At 40.1% G+C, this 21,214-nt stretch overlaps 1 protein-coding gene across 8 annotated transcripts in view; it reads right to left on the reverse strand.

Annotated features, from left to right (window-relative positions):
* The window catches only part of SYNE2 (spectrin repeat containing nuclear envelope protein 2), a 179,345-nt gene that overhangs the window by 103,017 nt on the left and 55,114 nt on the right, over positions 1–21,214 (reverse strand). For 7 of the 8 annotated variants that reach the window (XM_085580893.1, XM_077783923.2, XM_085580892.1 and 4 more), the window contains 19 exons: positions 20,937–21,087; positions 19,169–19,764; positions 18,381–18,560; positions 17,278–17,428; positions 15,381–15,539; positions 14,528–14,689; positions 12,112–12,213; positions 10,688–10,888; positions 9,572–9,737; positions 8,747–8,859; positions 7,775–7,977; positions 7,223–7,342; positions 6,796–7,084; positions 6,276–6,445; positions 4,629–4,938; positions 3,806–3,970; positions 2,628–2,987; positions 1,996–2,130; positions 942–1,103 (listed from right to left, as the gene is read on the reverse strand). In XM_085580893.1, coding sequence (XP_085437019.1) covers positions 942–1,103; positions 1,996–2,130; positions 2,628–2,987; positions 3,806–3,970; positions 4,629–4,938; positions 6,276–6,445; positions 6,796–7,084; positions 7,223–7,342; positions 7,775–7,977; positions 8,747–8,859; positions 9,572–9,737; positions 10,688–10,888; positions 12,112–12,213; positions 14,528–14,689; positions 15,381–15,539; positions 17,278–17,428; positions 18,381–18,560; positions 19,169–19,764; positions 20,937–21,087 — 3,895 coding nt within the window. The remainder of the gene's footprint in view (positions 1–941; positions 1,104–1,995; positions 2,131–2,627; positions 2,988–3,805; positions 3,971–4,628; positions 4,939–6,275; positions 6,446–6,795; positions 7,085–7,222; positions 7,343–7,774; positions 7,978–8,746; positions 8,860–9,571; positions 9,738–10,687; positions 10,889–12,111; positions 12,214–14,527; positions 14,690–15,380; positions 15,540–17,277; positions 17,429–18,380; positions 18,561–19,168; positions 19,765–20,936; positions 21,088–21,214) is intronic. The other variant, XM_085580894.1, reaches the window with a different exon arrangement.

Genomic DNA, 21,214 nt, shown 5'->3' on the forward strand with positions numbered 1-21,214 from the left:
CAGCGCTTGAGATGAGAAAGTTATGAAGCCCATAATTATAGTTAGATGAGGAAAACCATAATTACACTTCATAATTTACTGTGAGCAAAGTTATTGCAAAGGAAACCACTTACAAGAAGCAGTGCTGTAATTTTGTTATAAATTTTTAGCATAAATTGCAAGTGTTCTGACTGACACTGTTCATATTTCATTATTCTAAGCAGGGACCTTGAATTATGTGCTTCTGGGCACAGTCTTGAATGCATGTTTTAAAGGTTTAGCTTTTTCCTGAGGACTTGCACTGTAGACAGAGAGTGGTTAGAAACCCAGGCAGGGTAGTCCTGTGGTTAATCTGGAGATTTGCTGGATGGAGGTTCCAGTATCTCACAGAGTTTGCTAAAACTGAAATTCTGAGAAGAGTCTGGCTCTATAACACCTCCCCTCTTCAGGGAGGGGATGACAGCAACAACACTCCTGTCAGCCTTTTCATCTCCAACAGGAGCTTGGCCTCTTCCCACTCATTATGGCTCCAGCTCCTAAACACTGCTCTGGGTGTCAAAATTCCCCTTGTACCAGGATGCACCACACAGGGTACAGCATCTCAAATGCAGCCTTACACATGCAAAGTAAACAAGAAATCTAGAAAGCAAGTCAAACACAACAACAGTATTCAAGCAAAATGGTCAGGATTTTTCACAATACATCCAGGTGACTTGGAATGCAATATCCTTTGGAATGAGTCTCAGCTAACCACTAAAGAAAAAACCCTCCCTCTATACTAACTTTGAATGCACAGGAAAGAATTAAGTGAGTTATCACACACTAAGTATCACATCAGACTAAAGTAGCTCAGTATAAAATTGAGGCTTTTCTTACTAATTTTTTAGCAGTATCATCCTCATCGCAACTGGATACAACACCCTCAAATTCAACCCCCCTGGTGTAATCTCATGTCCAGTTACCTGTGCTGGATGGGTTTTTTCCCTAGATTCACCACCTTCAATAACAACACCATCCTGATGTCTTTCCAGATGTGTTTCACCACCCAGAACTGCACTGTCCAGAACATCCTCTTGAAACCTGTCAGGTCTGTTCATATTTGGGTTCTCCTTATCAGTCTCTCCCTGATTTGAAAAATGCAAAATGTTTGCAACCAGTGAAAGTCAGAGTACAAAATTTGCTAAGAAACTTCCCACTCCATAATCTGTCTACTCTTTCTTCAGTTTAGCTTAATGAATGAAGGAAAAGGCTGAGGTAACCCAAACCCAGAGAGCTGGAAGCCCCTGCTCAATTTGCCATATTGGGATCTTAACCATCTGAAACAGTTTCAGGACAGGTAAAACAGGAATTAGTGCTCAGATGATTTTTAATATGGTTCTAGAAGTTTCTGATTAGACACATTTGGTAACTACAGATATGACATCTTCTCCAGAAATCACAGTGTGGACAGTTTTCACTGCGATATTCGGATGGATATCTCTCCATGGTCAGGTCAATGAGGGAGTATTCCAAATTATTCCCTTAGCTTTGCACACATTTACATTTACACTTTTACAAGTCATTTACAGTGGTAATGTCCTGAGGTCCCATAAAAATCAGCAGTTCCAGGTTAGTGACCTCTCATCACCTGCAGTGATGAAACCTCTTAAATTCCCCATTCCTGGGAGTGTTCAAAGCCAGGCTGGATGGGAATTTGAGCAACCCGGTCTAGTGGATGTGCCTGCCCATGCCAGGGTGTTGGAACTAGATGAACTTTAACATCCTTTCCAACCCAAACCATTTTGTGATGGATTTTATGAAATCACAGGTAGGTGGTGGATTTTGCATCATTCACCTGAGCAAGGTTGAGGGGATGATTTGGAGAGAACATAATTTATCATTCCTTTCATCAGATAAGGAAAATACGCCTTCATAAGCCAAGAAATTTTAAGGAATTACATATGGATTTCTAATGAGCACAGACACACACATATATATATATACACAGACTTATATTAAAACACATTTGTCAGTTACCTGAACAGCCTGCCCCAATCTGTCCCTGCTGTGATGGATAGCCTGTAATGGGCTGTCTGACAGTACACTGCTTTCCTCCAAAACTAGAGCATTCTGCCTCTCCTCCTCAGACATATTTCCATTTACATCTTGACCCTAAGAGAAATAATAGAAAAGAAAATCTGTTTGTGTTACCATAAACATTGTATTTTAACATCAAACCTCTGAATAAAAAAATTATTCTCTCTGAAAAAAAACAGGACAAACACTGTGCTGCAATTCTAAACAAGCCTCTCTGGTTTAAGAGAAGCTCTCAAAGCTCTTAGGCAGAGGTTCATCTGCCATTTTCCCATCTCTGAAACTTCTCTCTGTGTCCTGACTGAGGATACCTGCTCTAGTAAGTGGCAAGAGAAAATGACATGGATTTAAATGGAATTGTATTTCAAAGGAAAACCGCTGCTTTAAATATGTTATTGGCTTGCTACAGACTTGCCATAAAAAGTTATGAGAGTTCCTTCCACTTCTATAATTTATACACTTGTATTTACAGGAGGTTTAATTTCAGTGAAATTAAGGATGCAATACACAGAAGACATTTGAGATATGTCTTTAGCCAGCTTTCCATTGCTGTTACTGTCAACAAATAAACTCACATCACTCATTTCCCAAGGCTCCTTCAGCTCCACTGCTGTGGGGGTCTCCTCTGCAGAGATTGGAGTATCAGAAGTGATCTGTGTCTCTCTCTTCAGCATTGCATCTGCCTTATCTTCCTTTTGGATTTCATTACCAAACTCATCTTTTAACTCAAGGGCTTCACTGAAAATGTTCTCCTTCTTTTGCTTGACATTTTCAAGTCTTTCTTCCAGTCTTTCTTTGTGCTCACTCTGAAGTGTTTCCATCTCATCTTTAATAAACTGCTGTTCTGCTGAAGAGGTGTTTTGTTTAACAGTTTCTGCTAAAACCAAACTTTTCTTTACTGCGTCTTCACATCGGCTAAGAGGTCCCTGTTGTTCCTTTGAACACGAAGAAAACATTTCATTTGAAAAGTATCTTCACTCTATACCTTCTGTTAAGATCTAAAGTCAACCTCTAAAATCATAAATACTTGTTTTGAACAACAAACCATGTTGAAAGGTACATGCAGACCTGTTTGCTGCAGAAAGTCAATTGCTAAGCCAATAATTTCATCGGCCATTTTTATGCACAGAGAACACCTGGAGCTAAAAGCATTACAGTGATAAAATAATCCCACAGCACACATGGTGGTACATGATGATCCTTCCAAGTTCTGAACAGGTAATTCCCCCCTTGCCTCCTCTCCTATTGCTTTTTCCTTCTTAGAGGTACAGCAAGTTCTGAAGGACAGGGAATTGCAGTGATCCATATCTGAGCTGTGATTTCAGCCTACAGCAGCTCTCTAGGCTCACAGCTACAAGACTGATTTCCACTCTGCCAAAGAGCAAAAGAATGTCTACTTATGCATGAAGGACACTTCATAAAAATGAACTTGGCTCACTGACTTTTTTAAAACAAATTTTCACACTGGCTAAATGAAAGACACTTACTAACACCAAATTTAATAATCTCTTTCCTGATTATTCCCTGAGAGGAAAAGACCAAAAATCCTAACCAACCAAACTGCATGCTTGAACCTTCAGTTCAGTCAAGGTCCCACCAGAGCATTGAGTGGTTTGAGTCATACAATTACCTCGATAAATTAACATTACATACTTTTTATTTCAGAAAGGTTTCATAGCTGTTCAGTTTGACACCATGAGCAGTTCTCTTTTACAAATGTGATGGTCTCCATGACACAGAAACAGCAACATACCTGTGATTTCAACTGATTTTGCTCAGCTGATGGCTCTTCCATTGCTGGATGATCACACTCAGCAAGCTTCTCAGAGACAGTTTTCAGCTCAGGGCTCAGGCCTGTTGCCATACTCTGAACCTGCTGGTGCTCTTGAACAGGGCTTTCAAATGTCTGCATCATGGTCTAGAAATAAGGAGTTTCTAGGATTAGTCCACCATTATCTCAAACAATCATCCACAGACTGTTACAGCTTTTCCAGGACCTCACCAGCACAACAAACTTGCTTGTATCCCATAAAATATCTGGCTAACCACAGAATAAACACAAAACCATCTTGCTCTCTTCCCAGCACATCATGGACTCCATCATGAACAAACATTTATGAATAGCAGGAAGCAGAAGGGTTGGAAATGTACTTGTAAAAAGGATGTTTTCTCTTAAAATGAATGAAACGTTAGAGATAGAATGCCACACAGGGTACAAGTGCAATTTGCACTACATTAGGTGAAACCAAGAACAAGCAAGATGCTGGAAAAGAATCTTTCAGATGTTTTCCAAATTCATCCTTCCAAAAGGAAGAAAGGCTACTGTGGCTTGAAGAATGTAAGAGCAAATGCTTCATATTATAGCTATCCAAATCTGTTTATACAGGTACAAAATGTTCTTCACATTTACTTTGGTTTCATTTGTTTCAGTATTTATCCCTCAGAGAGAGAGAGGGAGATACTCCCTGCCCTTTTTCAGAGGAACTTCCTCCACTCCCAGCTTTACCCAAAACCTACCCACAACACCTGAACAGTGAGACCTGCAACCAACAGAAAGGAAAGAGTGAGGTCCCAACCTGGAGCTGGCTGAGTAGATTTTCATGTTGGTGCTTTAATTCCGACCACTCTGCCTCTGTGAAGCAGGGACCCACAGTGTGGCCCTGGAGATGCTCTTTCTGGCTCTTCAGTTTGCTAAACTGGGAAGTCAAGGCTTCTGTTTTCTGCAGGAGGTCAGCATAGTTTGCCAGCTGAGCTTGCTTCTCCTCCAAACCAGGCTGAAGGGCAAAAATCTCCTGTTGTTGTTTCTCCAGTTCCATTAGAGCCTGTTTCAGATCTTCTTTGCTTTGCTCATATTGCTCCCTGTTGCACTGAAGCTGCTCTTCAGGGCTAAGAAAAAAATGCTGTGTTTAATAGTGTTAAAAAACCAAATGTATTGATTACGTAGAAAATGTCAAAGTGTGAACAAGTCAACCATTAGAATGAACCTGAGTGTACTGAATACTTTCTTCCCCAGATTTTAAGTTACTGATCAGACTGGAATTTTCAAGGTGATGAAAAACACTTAAGTTATTGCAGATAAACTGAACTTAAATGCAGGACAAATGACTAACTCACTTAAACCTTAACCTATAAACCCACAGTTTCTAGCATCTGAGATGTGATGCTCGTGCTCTGTATTCTCCTGCTCTTAACTGCAGCAGAAATACTGCTTAAAAAACTACAATATGATTATGCATATGCTTTCCTTGACTTCCCATGACAGCCTACTGAAAAGGAATGCTCTGTAGAAGAAACACATCACATTTAGTTGGGCGGGGGAGTGTTTTAGAGATACAAATGACAAAACCAGCACATATAATTTGGGGTATGTTAGTACAATCCAGTGATTACTTGCCTGACCTTTACATTGAATTTCTCTTTATGTGCTTTATAAGCATGCATGCTGATCTGCTGCAGGTGAACAGGTTGCATTTGTCCACAGGAAATATGCAATGAGACAGAAGTAACATTTGTATGTTCACACTTAGTGATGGAGCTCAGATATCTTCCAGATGGAACTTAAATGCCAATATTGAAAAATATGATCCCACACAAACAAATCCAAATAAACAGTCTGGATACAATTCTGTAAAGTGCAGCAGGATAATTGAGGACAAAAGCAAAGTTTCATTGTTTTGGGTTCTGCCCCTCAAGATTCATATTTTTTGGCAAATAAACAAAGCACAGCCTCGCATACATGAAGAGCTCCTGCATCAAGTTCCCTGTTCCAGCTCCTCACTGCTGTTGTTCCTGTGGTGCATCTGCTGTCCACAAGCCTAATCCTGCAAGGTCCTGAGCATCTCTTGAAGCATGCAGAGCACCTCCTCTCCTGTCTTTAACAGTGTGAATAGCTCTGCATCCTGCTGTGCTGGATCCAACACAGCCAACGCTCCATCTCCCTGTGCTGGTTTTACTGAGAGCTCAGTAAGAACAGGAGGAAACAGAAGATTCCCTGGCTGTTCATGGCACACCAGAAAGTATTTCTGGCTATTCCTCACCTGGCCATTCAGGCCAAACTGTGACCTGCCCCTCCACAACTCTGCAGAAATACCTACAGAAACAGGTGAATCTCGTTCTGCTCCCAAAGAAGAGAAAGTTGATGGAACAGATGAAGGAAGAAGAGAAAAAAGTCAATAATATAGCAGTAAATGATCTCTATTGCCTCTTGGCAAATTCCACATTACCCGCTATATTCAGTGGCCAGCTGACAGACACTTTCCCACTTTTTCTGGAGCTCAGAAATAGCCTGCTGAACCTCTGGCTTCTTATTTTTCTCATTTCTCAATACAGTGTCTCCTAGAGCCACCATGCTCTGTATTTTGGCCTCACCTTCATCTCTGAGACTTGTGATTGCCTGTATTAAACAAGAAGCAGAAGCAGTGCATATACGATTATTTTGGTTACAAAAGAAAAGGTACTACCATTATTTTTTCATACTTTTTACACTGCTCTTCAAGTCTTCTAATACATTACATAGCTGACACATAAACAGATAGATCATCTAATTTTCAAAGTCTGGGACAATTAAACTGATTTATTAATTATTCTCTACAAAGAAGACCCATATTGTGCTGACAAATTGAAAAAATGCTCAAATGACAAAACTACAGTCCGTGAGTAGTGACAGCATCTTTCAGAACGTACTGACTCATCAAGCATTAGCTTGAGGTGGAAGGTGAAAAAGGAATATATTTAACACAATACCTTTATCTGATTAATCCTTTCATCTGATGGCAACTCACTTCCTTGTGACCTCATTTGATTAAGAGCTTCCTCAAGCTTTTTGATCCAGCAAGAAACATCCTGGGCAAGGTCTTCAAAATGTTGTCCTTCCACTGGAAGTCTCTCAGTATTCCCTGCCATTTCACTGACACGTGTTATCAGTGCATGGTACCTGCTAATAAGGTTACTGGCTTCTGAAAGGGTTTCATATTCTGTCAGCCCAGCCTCCCCCAAGGAATTTGATAGCTGAGCCAGGGAGTCAAATGGTTTCCTGAAAAATAAGAAACAAAAAATGCCAAAAAAAAAAAAAAAAAAAAAAAAAAAAAAAATCAACATCTGTTTTTTGTAACAACATAGAACAATCTCGTTTAGAAGACAGTTCTTAGAAAGAGACCAAAAAACCCAATACCTTTGCATTAATAATGTTTTATAGACATCTTCAAGTTCTGTATCATCTTTATTGATCTCTTTTACTTTTTCCTCCTGAGCAGAGAGCCATTCTTCCAAGGACATGCTGCTTTCTTCAAGGCTAAAGGAGGTACAAATAGAGACTCAGGTGAAAATAAGAGGCATCACATGGCTAAAACTTGCTGGTAGCAGTGTTTTGCTGAAAAAAATACCATAAATATAGTGTCTGATCACTATGTTTATATGTTTATATTTTATTATATATATATTTTATATCTTTATATTTTTATATAGTGTCTGATCAGGCAAAATTTTAAACATAAGCCTAATTTTAACTATCTCTGTTCATGTCACTGAAATTGTCCATAGTTTCCATACAGGTCTGCTATGAAACTGAAAAAACAACCCACATGGAACATACAACAAAACATCTGATTAAAATACCATCTCTTGTAAGAAAGAAGGGTTGCTTGCCATTCCCTATGGCTGTTTAATAATGAATCATCTGATACCACTTGTGATTCAAATGTCAGACACAAGATTAGCTCCCTACCTACTGAGCTGCTGGAGAGAGGCACCAAGCTCCTTTTCCCTTTTCTGGCATTTGGAGATCAACCTCTGCAGCTCTGCCTCCTGATCTCTCACACGACTGCTGAGGTGCTTAATGCTTGCTTTGGGCAAGTAGGGCTTCACTTTATTCAGTAAGGCTTTGACCTCTTGGGTGTCTCTATCTCTGCCTTCAGATGTCAGGAAGTGCTGGAAAAGAACACAAACACATTTGTCAGATTTGCTGCAGTGTAATAGATATTTATGTTACAAGAGCTTTTCAGCTCCTATTATCTCCACCAGTGGTTTTCTTCCCAGCAATTTCAACCCCTGAGAAAGAATTTATGTTAATTCACAGTTTGCTGACTATTGCACATGCAAATGGAAAAGTTGCTGTTTGTAAAATAAGGAGAAAGTGGAATTGATGACTCGTTTTCTCTTCTCTACAGTACTGGTACACACAGAAATAGGCAAGCAGCATCCAAATCTAGCACTGACATCACTATCTCCTTCTGCTGCTTAATTGTGATTGCTTCTTGCAGATGTTGTGGCTTTTCCATATGTTTTCTGTTCATTCTGTCTGATTTGGAGAGAAAATCTTTCTACAACAAATTAAATGCAAATTTTTTTCACATTTGTGTCCATTGGGGGTCAGAATTTCATGCTACTCTCTACATATTTGACTTTCTGCAGCCCTGCACACTGAAGTACTTGTCAAGGTCCACTGACCTTCATCAGCTACTGTCCTGCCTCTCACTTGCCCAAGTTGTCTGAACTTGAACACTGACACTTCATTTCAATTAAGTTTTATTTTCATTGCCCTTATTTTCCTAATGCTCTAAGATACAGGAGATGTTTTTCAACCTCCAGTTACAAAACCACTGCAGCTGAATTCAGTCCCAAGAACAGCCTCTTAGGTGAAAACAGCAACACTTCAAGAACAATCAGCTTTAGAAATTACAGTATTTTAATAGTTTACCTTTAGCCTCTGTAGTCTTTCTTCCAGTATGGATTTTGTTTCTGAGGGCTCAAAGCAGTCCTTCAGAGATAGCTGAGTGCTACTGAACCAGTCATTAAAATTCTTGCACTGACCTGAAAACAAAAGGTACATTCCAATTTTTTTTTCATTAATTGCATTCTGTAAAAGAAAAATCCTGTTTAACATGAAGATTTCAGACAATTTACAATTATATTGATCAGTGCTACTGTCAAAGGTTGCTTTTTACTACAGAACATGTGACTGAAAATGCTGCAGCTCTTATTTTTTTAGCTAACATTAGCTAACACACACAACAGTTTGGGTAAACAAGACCTGGAATAGCCTAGTGGAAACTCTTATAATTTCCACACAGATTAATACTATTTAAAAAACATTTGAAGACATTAGACTATCTTTGGGGCAAATTTCCCACCTGTATAATCCTGTGTCTACTTAAAGCAAAGAGTAATTACACCATTTATTCTTGTAACTAATTTTAAATAAAAAACAACTGGAAACAATTAAAACATTTAATTTCTGTATTTTTTAAATTAAATACTCTGACACTTGTTCCTGAATTACGTTTCAAATTTCTTTTATCTAATTTTTTAAATGCAAAAATAAGAAAACAAATACTTTGATTCAGACTGAATGGTTTTCTGGGATCAAAATCCATTTTTCTGCAAATCCTTATCTTGTTCAGAACCCTGAGGCAATTTGGGATATCAAAGCAGTTTCAGACACCTAACCAAATAATTGCACAACCTTTAAGTCAGTGTGGTGGTCAAACCTGTAAAGGTAAATAATTTGAATATGTTCACTTACGATCCAATACACCCATAAAGTGATCTTGAAGAACATGTTTCTTGCTATTGAATAAATCAGTGACACATTTAAGCTGCTTATTTAATTCATCCACATCAGGACAATCTGTCTCTTCCTGGAGTAATGCCACAAGGTGCTCTTGTTGCAGAATTTTCTGGTGTATCTCCTAAGGTTAAAAAAAAACCCAAACAACAAAGCAGAAGTTTTAAAGAGTAAGTTTTGAAGGCCAAGCAGAAGTTCACTGTACAGAGCTGCTTTAGTACAAACTAGAGTTTTACAAAGGGGTTTAGCCCTTACTGTGTGTAAAAATAATTTCTTAAATTATGTTGGCATTTAACAAAGCCATCAGTAGGTAGGCATAAGCACTAAACTCTCCTTGAGCAGTGTGTGTACACATGTATGCACAAATAATCCCACAGAATAAATATGTGAATAGTACCATTGTATGTTCCAGAGCATATAATACTTATTACAAACTATGTCTCAGCTCCCATAGGCATTATTCCACCCCCTAAATTCCTTATTCTGTGTGTCAAGACCCCATGGGCTGAAAGGCAACTTAGAGGGAGCTAGAGAATTAATTAAAAACTCTGTCTTTCCCCCAATGACTGTGATTTCACTGCCCCAAACACTAGAGATCTGACACCCACAATGCACATAATCCACTCACTGCTCCACAGGAGGTTTAAATCTTGCCAGCCTAAGCCTCCAAGCTCGAGTTTCAGCAAATATTGGGCTAAAATTGGGTCTATTGGGAGCTCTCCTTGCAGCCAGGCTCAGGTGGCACAAAGGCATCTTCTGTGTCTTACCCAGTCTTGGAAAACAGACAATCCAATCAAGCACTACTGCCTGAACATACCCTGGGTGGCAATAGTGCTGTAGTGCCTGGGATTAACCATTTCCAACAGCTGTAAGGGTTAAATATATCTGATAATTCCAGGAAAAAGAGGCTTTTCTTCCATGTTTCTGGCAACTTAAGGAAATACTCAAGCCAGGCTCCTCACTTGAATTATTCCAGTAGTCTACAATTTACACAGGATGAACACTTAAGAACACTTGACCAAGAGAGAAATTATGAACAAATGTGTAAAATACACACAATCTGTGGCATGCTACCTCTAGTTTAGTAAAGATCTCTAAGGTGTCTGAAGGAGATAAAGCTTTGAGAAGTGATTCAGTCATTCCAATCTGTGTCTTGGCCAGATCAAGGTCTCCTTTCAGCTCTGCTGTATTCACAGTGAGTTCACTGGTCCCTCGCTTGGCTGACAAGAGCTCTTTTATTAGCTCCATTTTCTGCACAACAGATGATCTGATGACCTTAAAATTGGAAATAAACGCACATCAATTAAACCGGATTGATTTCCCAGAATATTACAAAAATCTATGATAGACATAAAAAGAAATTAAGTGGTCTGAAGTACAGATGTTTCAATTACAGTTTGTTTTGATTTGTTTCCCTCCCACTCCAGAAATTGAAAAACATTGAAGTATTGCTTTTCTGAGGAGGAGTGATCTCAGCTTTTTATTAGCAGTTTTACTAGTGCTGTTTTATTTTATTCCTCAATCTCTCCAGTGCCTACTCTAAGCTAGTTAAGGAGTTTCAGCTGTCACGAAAAAGAGGGTTGCAGCTCTCTCTGTAACACACACCCCTGAAGTGATTCCACTGGGGGAAATTCCCCACAATGACCCAAAAAAAGGCCAGCAGAGAGGCTGGGAGCTCTGGCTGAAGACTATTCACTAAGGAGCAACAGGTCCTGAACCTCAGCCTTGACCTGCATGAGGCAGCAGCTGGGTGGGATCACATGGGAACAGCACCCCAGGGACTCAGAGCACAGCACGCACATCACAAGGCTGCTGAGTCCTTCCCTAAGCTCCTTAGATCACTTTACCCAGTCAAACTCCTCAGAGTTCACTGCCTGCTGAGGATAAACACAGAAATAGCTGAACAGGGTCAAGCTCAAGGTGCATCTGACAGACACTGTGAGAGGGTGATTACAAAACTGCTTCAGGAGCAAGGGAAGCTAACACGGTCTTAAACGAGCATTTATTCTTTGCTGTGTGAAGCTAACACAGAAAGATGAAGTTTTCCTTGTGATACCCCAAAGGAAAGCATCACTCTGTGCAAGAAACTCCACATTACCAAGCTACATTGTTCAGCAAAGGTAGAGTTTGAAATGGACAGTCAGTAAAGCTGAGTTCCTGGGATTCCCAAAGGGGTGACGAGGTCCATTGTGCCCTGTTGTTGACCAGCAGCTAAACACCAGATATCACTGATATCAGCCTCTTTGGGCAGGCCCTAGGGCCTAAAAAGGCACAGAAGTAAGAAAGACCTTTGTGTTTAAAATGACAGGTTTGGCTCTATCAACCTTTAACTGAGAGATACAACAAATGAAATACCACTGCCCACTGGCAACAAAATGCCTCCAACTCTCCTTGGGCAGCTACAAGTAAAACCAGGAACTGATTGTGACAAAGGCAATGCTAGAAGCAGGGCCACAGCAAGAAGTACTGGCTTATCAGCTGTAAAAGCTTCTCTGTACCTGTAGCTCCAATGGAGGTTCATTACTATTCAGAAGTTCTTCTATCTCAGCCACTGTGCTGTCGAATTTTTGGAGTTTCTGCTCTTGGACCCGTAAGCATGCCTAAAGGTGGAAAAAACACATTGGTAACTGTGCTTTCCCTCCAAATTAAATTTCTGTGTTTATGTTAGAAAATTCTATTAAAATATTCTGATTATGCATTTTGGTATATAGACATGCCACCATTTGCTCACTTCCTTATTTTCATTTTTGCAATTAAGCATTTTTTGTATTCGAGTCAGAAACACCCTGTTTCTCAGGCAAAGCAGCTGCTAATGCAAATCTAGCATATATTTAAGAAACTTAATTATTTTGCTTCAAGTGAATTTGCAGGAAAATAATTTTAATTTTGCATTTATGTTTTGCTGCTTCTACTAAAAGGGATAGTCTCAGATGCCATAAGACTTCAAGTCAAGAATCAGTGTCCTGATGGCACGTGCTTTGGTATGGAAGTGATAAAATACAACACAGGCTGTAAGCACTTTTTCAGTGTAAATCCCTTGCATATGAAAAGACCTCCACTCATTTGAATGCACTTTGGAACAAGTCAGTAATGTGAAGGTAAAATGCCTGTTTCAACTTATGAACAGGATAATGACATTGTCTCATATTCCCAAATCGATATTCCAAGCTCCCTGAGGACAAAGCCTTCCTTTTGTAGTCTCTGCACAAGCAATCATCAAAACCCATTCTTGTGCTGCAGCCCTTAAAAGGGTTTGTATTTGCATATAGGATACAGGGGAAAGCAGAACTTCTCTCACATTTTTCATACAGAAATCATCCTTAAATACACAGTCCAATAATTCACTGTTCTGCTCTTTCGTGACAGGCTCCCTGAAAACACATGCACCAGTCTCATGAAGGACTCTTGGTTTTAACTCTGGGTAATGTGATATACATTGCAACAGTTGGGGGTCTTTCTGGAATTAACATCAGTGCAGAGATGTTTCAGCATCAACAAAAAAAGAGTAATAACAAAGTGATAAATGAATCTGATGCCCTCTGCACTTGGAATCGTTTTACAAAAATTTGAATGCATTAGGTTCAGTTTTCTCTCCTTCTATTCCACTTTATAATTGCTCAGAGGAACATGGTTTCTGTGTCTCTGAACCCTCTTCTTACCTCCCCTTTTGAGACTTATCTCTTGCAAGAAAGCAGCAGAATACCTCACTGTAGCCACCTCCAGCACAGCCCTTTCTAAGGAGGAGAAGAGTCCCACTGGAGGCATGGTCACATCACACTGGACATGAGCAGTTTCCAGTTAACAAAATGGCCCTAAAAATGCATTTTCCAGCTGATGCATTTTTACTGGGGCCTCCAGGGACCCAAACTACTCCTGGGAAATTCTGACAATACAATGGTAGAGACAACGATGTGACAAAATATCCACTGCTGCACAGTGGATATGCCAACTGATTCTTAGCGAAGATCCATTCACAAAGAGCACCTTGACTTTTCACTTCTCTGCAAACTAAAACAAATGAGCAGTGCTAACAGTAGGAGGAAAGCTGCAAACAGCCATAATAAAAACTAGGCCATTTGTAGCTTGTAAACACTGAGGAAAAACTGCTTGCAAATTTTTCAAACAAGATGATATGCAATGCATTTATGTCTCAATCACTCAATTTCAAGCAGGAAATTATTTTTGCTTAGTAGACATTGGTTATGATCACAACGAAGCAGCACAGCTGGTCCACTGTGGCCCTGAAGTTAGAAATTAAAATATTCACCCCTGTACATGAAGCTTTCAATGGCACAGACCTAGTGCATGTGTTTTTACACTCAGCTGCACCATGATACCAAGAATTAATCTTATAATCTGTGCCAAAGGGGAATGGGCAGCCCAAGCTCTGCTGCTGCCTGCCCATGTGCAGCTCCTGGAGATGCTCAGCAGCCACTCTATGCTGAGACTGCAAAAAGTTGCAGTCAGGAACACAATGGAAAAGGGAGAAAAATAAACCACCTCTGAAACCTCTCCTTGAGCTGTGCTTTGCCCAGCTGTTCCAGAGGCTCCAGCATCTTCACTGACAGGCCACTTCTACCTGGAAAACTAATCATTAGCCTATACACATTTCTCTTTTTCCTCTGTGCACTGCTGCAATCCAGCCTACAGCCTTACAGGCCTTCTCTTTGCTCCACATTTGTGCAGCATTTGCAGTGTTGCATTGATTGAAAACAATTCACTACACATATACACTATCTGTGCATTGGTTTCCAAGAGCTGTATTCCCAAATAAAGGCAACATCCTCAGTGCAACCATCCATGCAGCTACAACTGCACATTCCAACTTCCTCTGCTGCTATTTCTATGCAACATGCATCAAAGCTCATATCACTGTAGTACAAAGGAAAGGTAAAAAAATTCCATTTAAATTACCTTCAACTGAGTGAGGTCCTCCTCAGTCAAGCAATGATCTTCTGCATTCTTGAGCTCTGCGTTTGCCCAAGCTTCAATTGTACCAGATAAGCTCAGGAGTTTGTCCCACAAAGCCTGAGCTCTTCCCAAATTATCACAGTAGTTTTCGGTCTTTTCATTGATCTACCATTAGATAAGACAGAAAACACACACAGATTTCAAAAAATGTTGAGTTATATTCCAAAAGCAAAAGCAGCACAAGAAAATCACAGAGAGTTGAAACCACACAGAAAAACAAGAGCAGCAAAGGGGAAAAAAAAAAATCTCGTGTCTTCACAGTGAACTGGTCATGGAGAAGATACTTAAATCCCTGCCACACATGTCACCAAACATACCAATCACAACAGCAGCTTGCCAGTTTTAAGGCAGGTTTAGGAAGGAGCCTTGCTCATTAATGTTTATCTACTCCCAGTAAATACCATTTAATCTCAGTACTGATGCAGTGCTTATATCGACAGTGGCGAACATTTCCCACCAAAAGCACCAGCACTGTAATTTTCCAGATTTCCCAAGTCTAAATCCGTAGATGTTGTTATGGAAGCTTACAGATTCATGCAGAAAGCACAAATATTGCCTTTTCTGCATTTTCTAGAATTATTTACTGCCAAAGAGTATTGACAATATTACCTGAGAGATCAGAAACGCTCCATCCATAGATATTCTGCAAGCTCTGATCTGGTAAACACTTGGATTTATCTCTTAAGAATCTCTGCCATATTGCACTTAATTTATTCGAAATATTACACCCGCGTCAGAATCAATTACTTCAATGCATAACAGATAAGACCACCCTGATAATTTACTTTTTACATACATCCAGCCATCTGTCCACAATAATGTTAGCCTCATTCTCGAATGGAGGCTCCTCAAAGCTTCTCATTTTATTCAGCTGGAACTGCAGGTTTTTGCAGATCTGATTTATTCTGTCTACATCTTCAGAGTGATCATTAAATTCCTCTTTTGCCTCTTCAATCTGTAAAAAAGACCACATTGATATTTGTGACCATATTTGCTTATGATTGCTTGTTCAGCAAAATATTTTTGACTGATTTGCTGGTTGTTTTTTTTTTTTGCTTAGAAAAACAACAGCATTACATAAAATAATCTATTTTATACAATACGATGAGAGTAGGAATGCATCCTGTGTTGTGATATCCCTGCCATGCTGACAGGAATATTTCCCTCTTAGAAATCCATATAATTCTGTTATTGGCTGCAGAACAGCTGAGAGGGAATATGGATAATTTATTTCTAAGAGAGCTGAAACCACTATTTGCTTTTAAAGTCCTAAGTGCAAGATCCAAGGGGACTGTACATCCACACACAGAACCTTGATTTTGGAGATAAACAATGCAGTGTGTGATAATCATCTGAGATACTATTACAACTCTAAAATATAACCTGCATTCTGATCCCCAGGTTTTGAACTATTTACAAAAAAAGCCCTTAAATCCAACTTAAACACAGACACTGTCAAATATGTCACTGCCAGAAACTGAAATGTCTTTCTCCTTCTTTCTATTTAAACACTAAGCTGCTTCTTTGTGTTTAAATTGGAATGTCAGTGTTTACAAACAACATGGAAGCTTCCTGGAAAAGAAACACTGACCTCTAGTGCTTGGCACCTCGATGCTAACAGCTCTCTCCTTATTTCCCACAGACATCCTGGGAAATTACATCTTCCCATACCGACCCCACCGGGCACTGAGCTCATGGGAGGGATGGCAGAGCTGCTCTCACAAACCAGAGCAAAGCAGAGGATTTGCCCTGCTATAATTTTGTAGCATTCTACATAACAAACCATCAGCACTCAAGGACATGGCTGTACTGTGCCACAGCAGCTTCAGACCACAGCTCTGGGAGTGGGAATTGCAGGGCTCAGGGTGAGGAGGGAGGGCTGCTCCCAGAGAGGGGCTCCATACGAGCAGGGCTGGGATATGCAGGCAGTGTCCCCCTGCAGCAGGAGCCCAGGTGACACAAAGTGCCCCAAGCCTCACTGGTGGGACCAAGAAGAGACCCTGCCCCAGCTAAAGGGGGCTGGCACAAGCAGACACCATCCCATTGACTGACAAAAACACCACTTACATTCCTTCTTAAATTTAACCAGCCCAGGAGAGCAAACACTCCTGGATGCTATGGGCAATGCCTCACCAGAAAACCTAAAAATAGGATCTGAACAACCAGTTACAAAATCCAGGATATGTCAAACTTGTGCAGTAGAATGGTCATGATGGCCATGCTGCTGCTCACCATGGACAACTATTCCAGTAGCTGCACTCCTTTAGCCAAGAAGCTGGCTGTCACATTTCTGACAGAAAAGGTGGAAAACTTTAAACTAAATGGAGTCCAGCAGTACCTGCTCATTCAGTATGAGTAGCTCACCAAGTAATGTAAAAGCTACTGTAAATATTTAATTGCTGATACAGACAACTTGGAGCAAAAGGATAGGACTTAATCTCATCTTCATATTATATTCTAGCTCTTCCACGGGGTTTGTTTTAGTTTTTTAATCCCTCTCCATTAACAAGACTAATTCATTACTCATGACAAAAAAAAAAAACTTAATTCTACTTAAAACAAAAATATGGAATCCCTACTTGTATTTTGGAAGCCAAAGTGAAAGAAAGGCCATAACATCTGCCCTGAAGGCTGCATCTGAATACTCCCAGGAAAGGCTTTTCTTTCCTTTCCACTAAGTTCTTGTTACTCACCTTTGCTATTAGTCTGTTCAAATTCTCCTTCCCCATGTAAGAAGTTTGCTGGGAAAGCACAACCTCCTGTTTCTGGATGATGCTGGTCAGACTCGTTTTGCAGCTTTGATACTGCTTCAGGAGCTCCAGAGCCCTTGCACACTGCTCCTGGCTATTAAAAAGAGATGCATTATTTATGGCCTAAGATAAACCTGCAGCCTCAACATAAACCTGCAGCCTCAACTCCTGTCTGCTTTCTTCTCCTATATTCACAGATGTGGGAAGGTTGACAACTAGGTTTGAATGAGAGAAAAGGAAAGATGAACTGAACCAGTGTTAAATCCTGCAATAATGTGTGATACCTGTGTGGTATCTAGTTTTTGGAATCAGAAATGCTCTTCACCATCATATGCCTCTGTTCTACATTGAACTGTGATGAGCAGCTGTGTTCATATGATCCTCTCCACCTGAGAGGTGAGCTCAGTCACCAGTAAACTGAAATATCACATGCAGCAAATCTGACAGCAGCTGAGAGGGTGGATACCAGCCCATCCTTCAGCGGGGTATGAGAACAGGTTACTCCCACCTGTGCAAGCCATGAGAATTAACCAGAACTGTGTCAGTCCATGCAAAGCCTCTGGGCATCTTCAAAAACCATATTTGAAGCACAGATGCCCTGGGCAATCAACCACAGCTTCCCCCAGCCCCAATCTCACAGAGTTATCAAACCAAGCCCCCTTTATTTCTGCATAAGAGACTGTTTTCCCAGCTGTCCTTTTCCATTTGTTTCAGTTTGTCTTTTTTTTTTCAGTGTGCTGGCAGGAAATTCACAGCAAATATAGAAGACACAGCATTCCCAGCAGCAGCCAGGTTTTTCTTCTGGATGCTAATTAAATCCAATTGCATACCTGCTAAATGATGAGACTGTGATGTTTTAAAAATATGCAAAATTCATGAGCTTTGGCTGCAAACTTCCACGTGCAATTCTTGGTTTAATCATAGTTTATGTCTGCACTGTACCTTTAAGGTATAGTCTAGGGTTTGTTTTTTGGTTTTTTTTTTGATTTCACAAGCAAACTTCTTACTTGAACAATACTACTTGAAAATGGAATTTTCCTCCTTACCATTCAGCAAGCAAGAGCTTTGTATCCTCCCATAACCTCTCTGTAACTCTGCACTGTTCATTTGCTTCCTCTGCTTTGTCCTCATTGATCTGTGGGAGCTTATTAGCAATTTCTTGCATAGATTTCATTTCAGCAGCAGCACAATCCAATTCCTTTTCCAATTCTGTTAATGATTTTATCCTTTATTAGGAAAAAAATTAAATACAGCCTTATATTAAAGCAAGCCTTTGATTTGGTTCACAATGTAATTATTAAGTTCCCTAGAAATTCATCCTGAGCTCCACATATTGTATTAAATGACATCATAAAAAGTCTAATTTAGTCTTCAATTCATGTAATCTGACACAGGTCCTCAGATGAGTTATGCTGACCTCAACACTGTGAGAAAATAATCCAAATTCTGAAGGTAGTTGGGTCTGTATGAACACAGTGAAATTAATTTGCATTGAAAGGTAAGTGCAGTCTGTCCATCTTACACTGCAGAGTTTCAGATCAGGTATATCATTGCCCATCTCCCTGTCTGACAGTTTTCTTACTGAAAACTAAGATCACAATAACCCATCTCCTATTTTTTCCTCCTCAATGCTGCTTCAAAGACACACACATATATGAGTTTGAAAGAAAAAGAAAATAGAGAAGTCTTCATTTTTTAAGCTGTGATGGAACAAATAAACTCACAGCTTTTTTCAATATTCAAATACTTCAAATTTCAGTGCTCTCCTGCAGAGGGGACCCAAGCTGACTCCACTGAAACTATGAAATTAAAAGAGCTTTAAAAAATAATTCACCTTTTTTGAATAGCTGGAATTGTTGGATCCTTCAAGCCTAGTTTGTTAATTCTGTCACGTAGATCCTGAATGTTTTTAAGGAGTTCACTGCTTTTTTTGGAAAAAGTTCTGTATAAGTCTTTTTCTTCTGTAGGCACTTGCTCACTTGGGGTATCATAAATGGCATTTAGCTTTTTAGATAAAGTCTGAACAAGTTGTTCACACCAAGTCTTTCTCCCAGAGTCAGCATCTTCCAAACAGACATTAACACCCTTCAGGCGTTCATCCAAACATTTAGCCTCTTCTGCCATATGAGAAACTTCTTGTGCAGCCTCCCTCAGAGCTTTTCCCTGCATTTCAGGTTGATCTGGGGGATTTGGGAGACAACTGATGGAAGACTGGATCTTCCTCAGGGAGGCCATAAAAGTTTCCAGATCTTTAAGGACTGCCTCACGAATCTGCATTTTATGGCCCATTTCTTCAAGCTGTTTTTGACAGTTAATCAGAACTTTTCTTGCAGCTTGCAGGTCTAGTGGATTAACTTCATCCCCTGCTGAACTGTTGTGTTCCAATTGTTTGCACTCTTCAACCTGTCTTAATATGGATCTCTGCAGCATCTGAAATTTAGAGAATGACAAAAAGTATTAGCAAGTGAAAGAAAACATACATCCTGCATTCAAGCTAAACCTATGGCTGAAAAACAAATTATAATAGCAGTAAGAAAGTATTCTAGACAGGGTGGTTAAGACAGAAAACCTGTTCTGGATGTCAGTGGAGGGAAGGAAAAAGAACAAAATAATCAAATTAAATGGTATTCCACACACAGGGAATTTGATCAGCACTACAGAAAGCTCAAGACTCCTTCCTGCAATCAGACAAGAAGGAGAGAGAGATGATGATAGTCCTGGGACTGAAAGCAGCAGGATCTCACAGCAGGACATCAGCCAGAGCACAGGCAGCCACAGAGATGTTTATTACTCTGCCATCTTTTCAGTTCTTCATGCTGTACTTTTGGAGCAGACTTCCATGCATTTAAATATTTCCTGGTGCAGCCTGCAGGCTCTCTGGTTCCAGCCCTCAAAGAGCAGCACGTCAGGGCAGTGAAAGCCCAGATGTGCAGGGAGCTGGGCAAAAATTCTGGGCCCTTTCAGCCAAAACTGGTCAGACAGAGTACACATGCTGTCTGCCCTACAGCTTGAGAGACCTAAACCCTACTTCACTGGAGAGCCAAGGGCAGACAAATGCAAACTTTCAGCTCTGGGTAGCTGTCAGTGTGCCCAGCCTGGAGGGTAAGCCAAGAATAAAACAGAATTCACCCTGCCCAATGGACCAAGACCTGAGAATCAGATATTGATAGCAGGTGAACAATTATTGCACCCACACTGAGCTTCCAAACCCATCCTGAGCTGTGCTCAGATACTGCAGCAGATGTGACACAAGGTAGTTTGGCTGAGCTCATAAATTAACAGTACATTACGTGCATGACTCCACAAAATGATATAAGGCCAGGTGGGAACACCACAAATCTACATCAAAAAAGGATCCTAACCTACAGTGAAATGTTCACGACAATGGCTTTTACAGCAGAACCTACTGAGGGTCCCTAGCTTACTCCACAGGACCAATAATTTTTATAACACAGGGACTAAAATGCCATTACAGATTTTAGAAGGTTTGGGAAGTCTTGTCAGCAGCCCCAACTTCCTGAGTGAAAATCCCATGAAGTTCTCTATTTTATAGATATTAAAATCTATCCTTGCTAGGGTGTGGTCTCTTCATCTTTCCTTACCTTCAGCTCACTGTCAGGAAGGTCACTGTCCATCAGACTAAACTGGTGGATGTACTTTTTCTTCAGCCATTCATCTACTAATCGACAGACAAAGATGGATTTGCTTTCTGTTTCACAAACAATTTCTACAGCAGCCCTTAAAGAGTTCACTCTGCAAGAAAGGTAACAAAACATGAACTAGGAAAGCAAGGAAGAAAAGACACTCAATATTTTTGAGCACAAAAAGCCACAAAAATAATGTAACTGTCTAACAGATCTAATCCTCCCCCTCCTGAGAT

This window comes from Lonchura striata, chromosome 5 (assembly GCF_050655825.1).
Source record: "Lonchura striata isolate lonStrDom1 chromosome 5, ASM5065582v1, whole genome shotgun sequence".
Classification (NCBI taxonomy): Eukaryota; Metazoa; Chordata; class Aves; order Passeriformes; family Estrildidae; genus Lonchura; species Lonchura striata.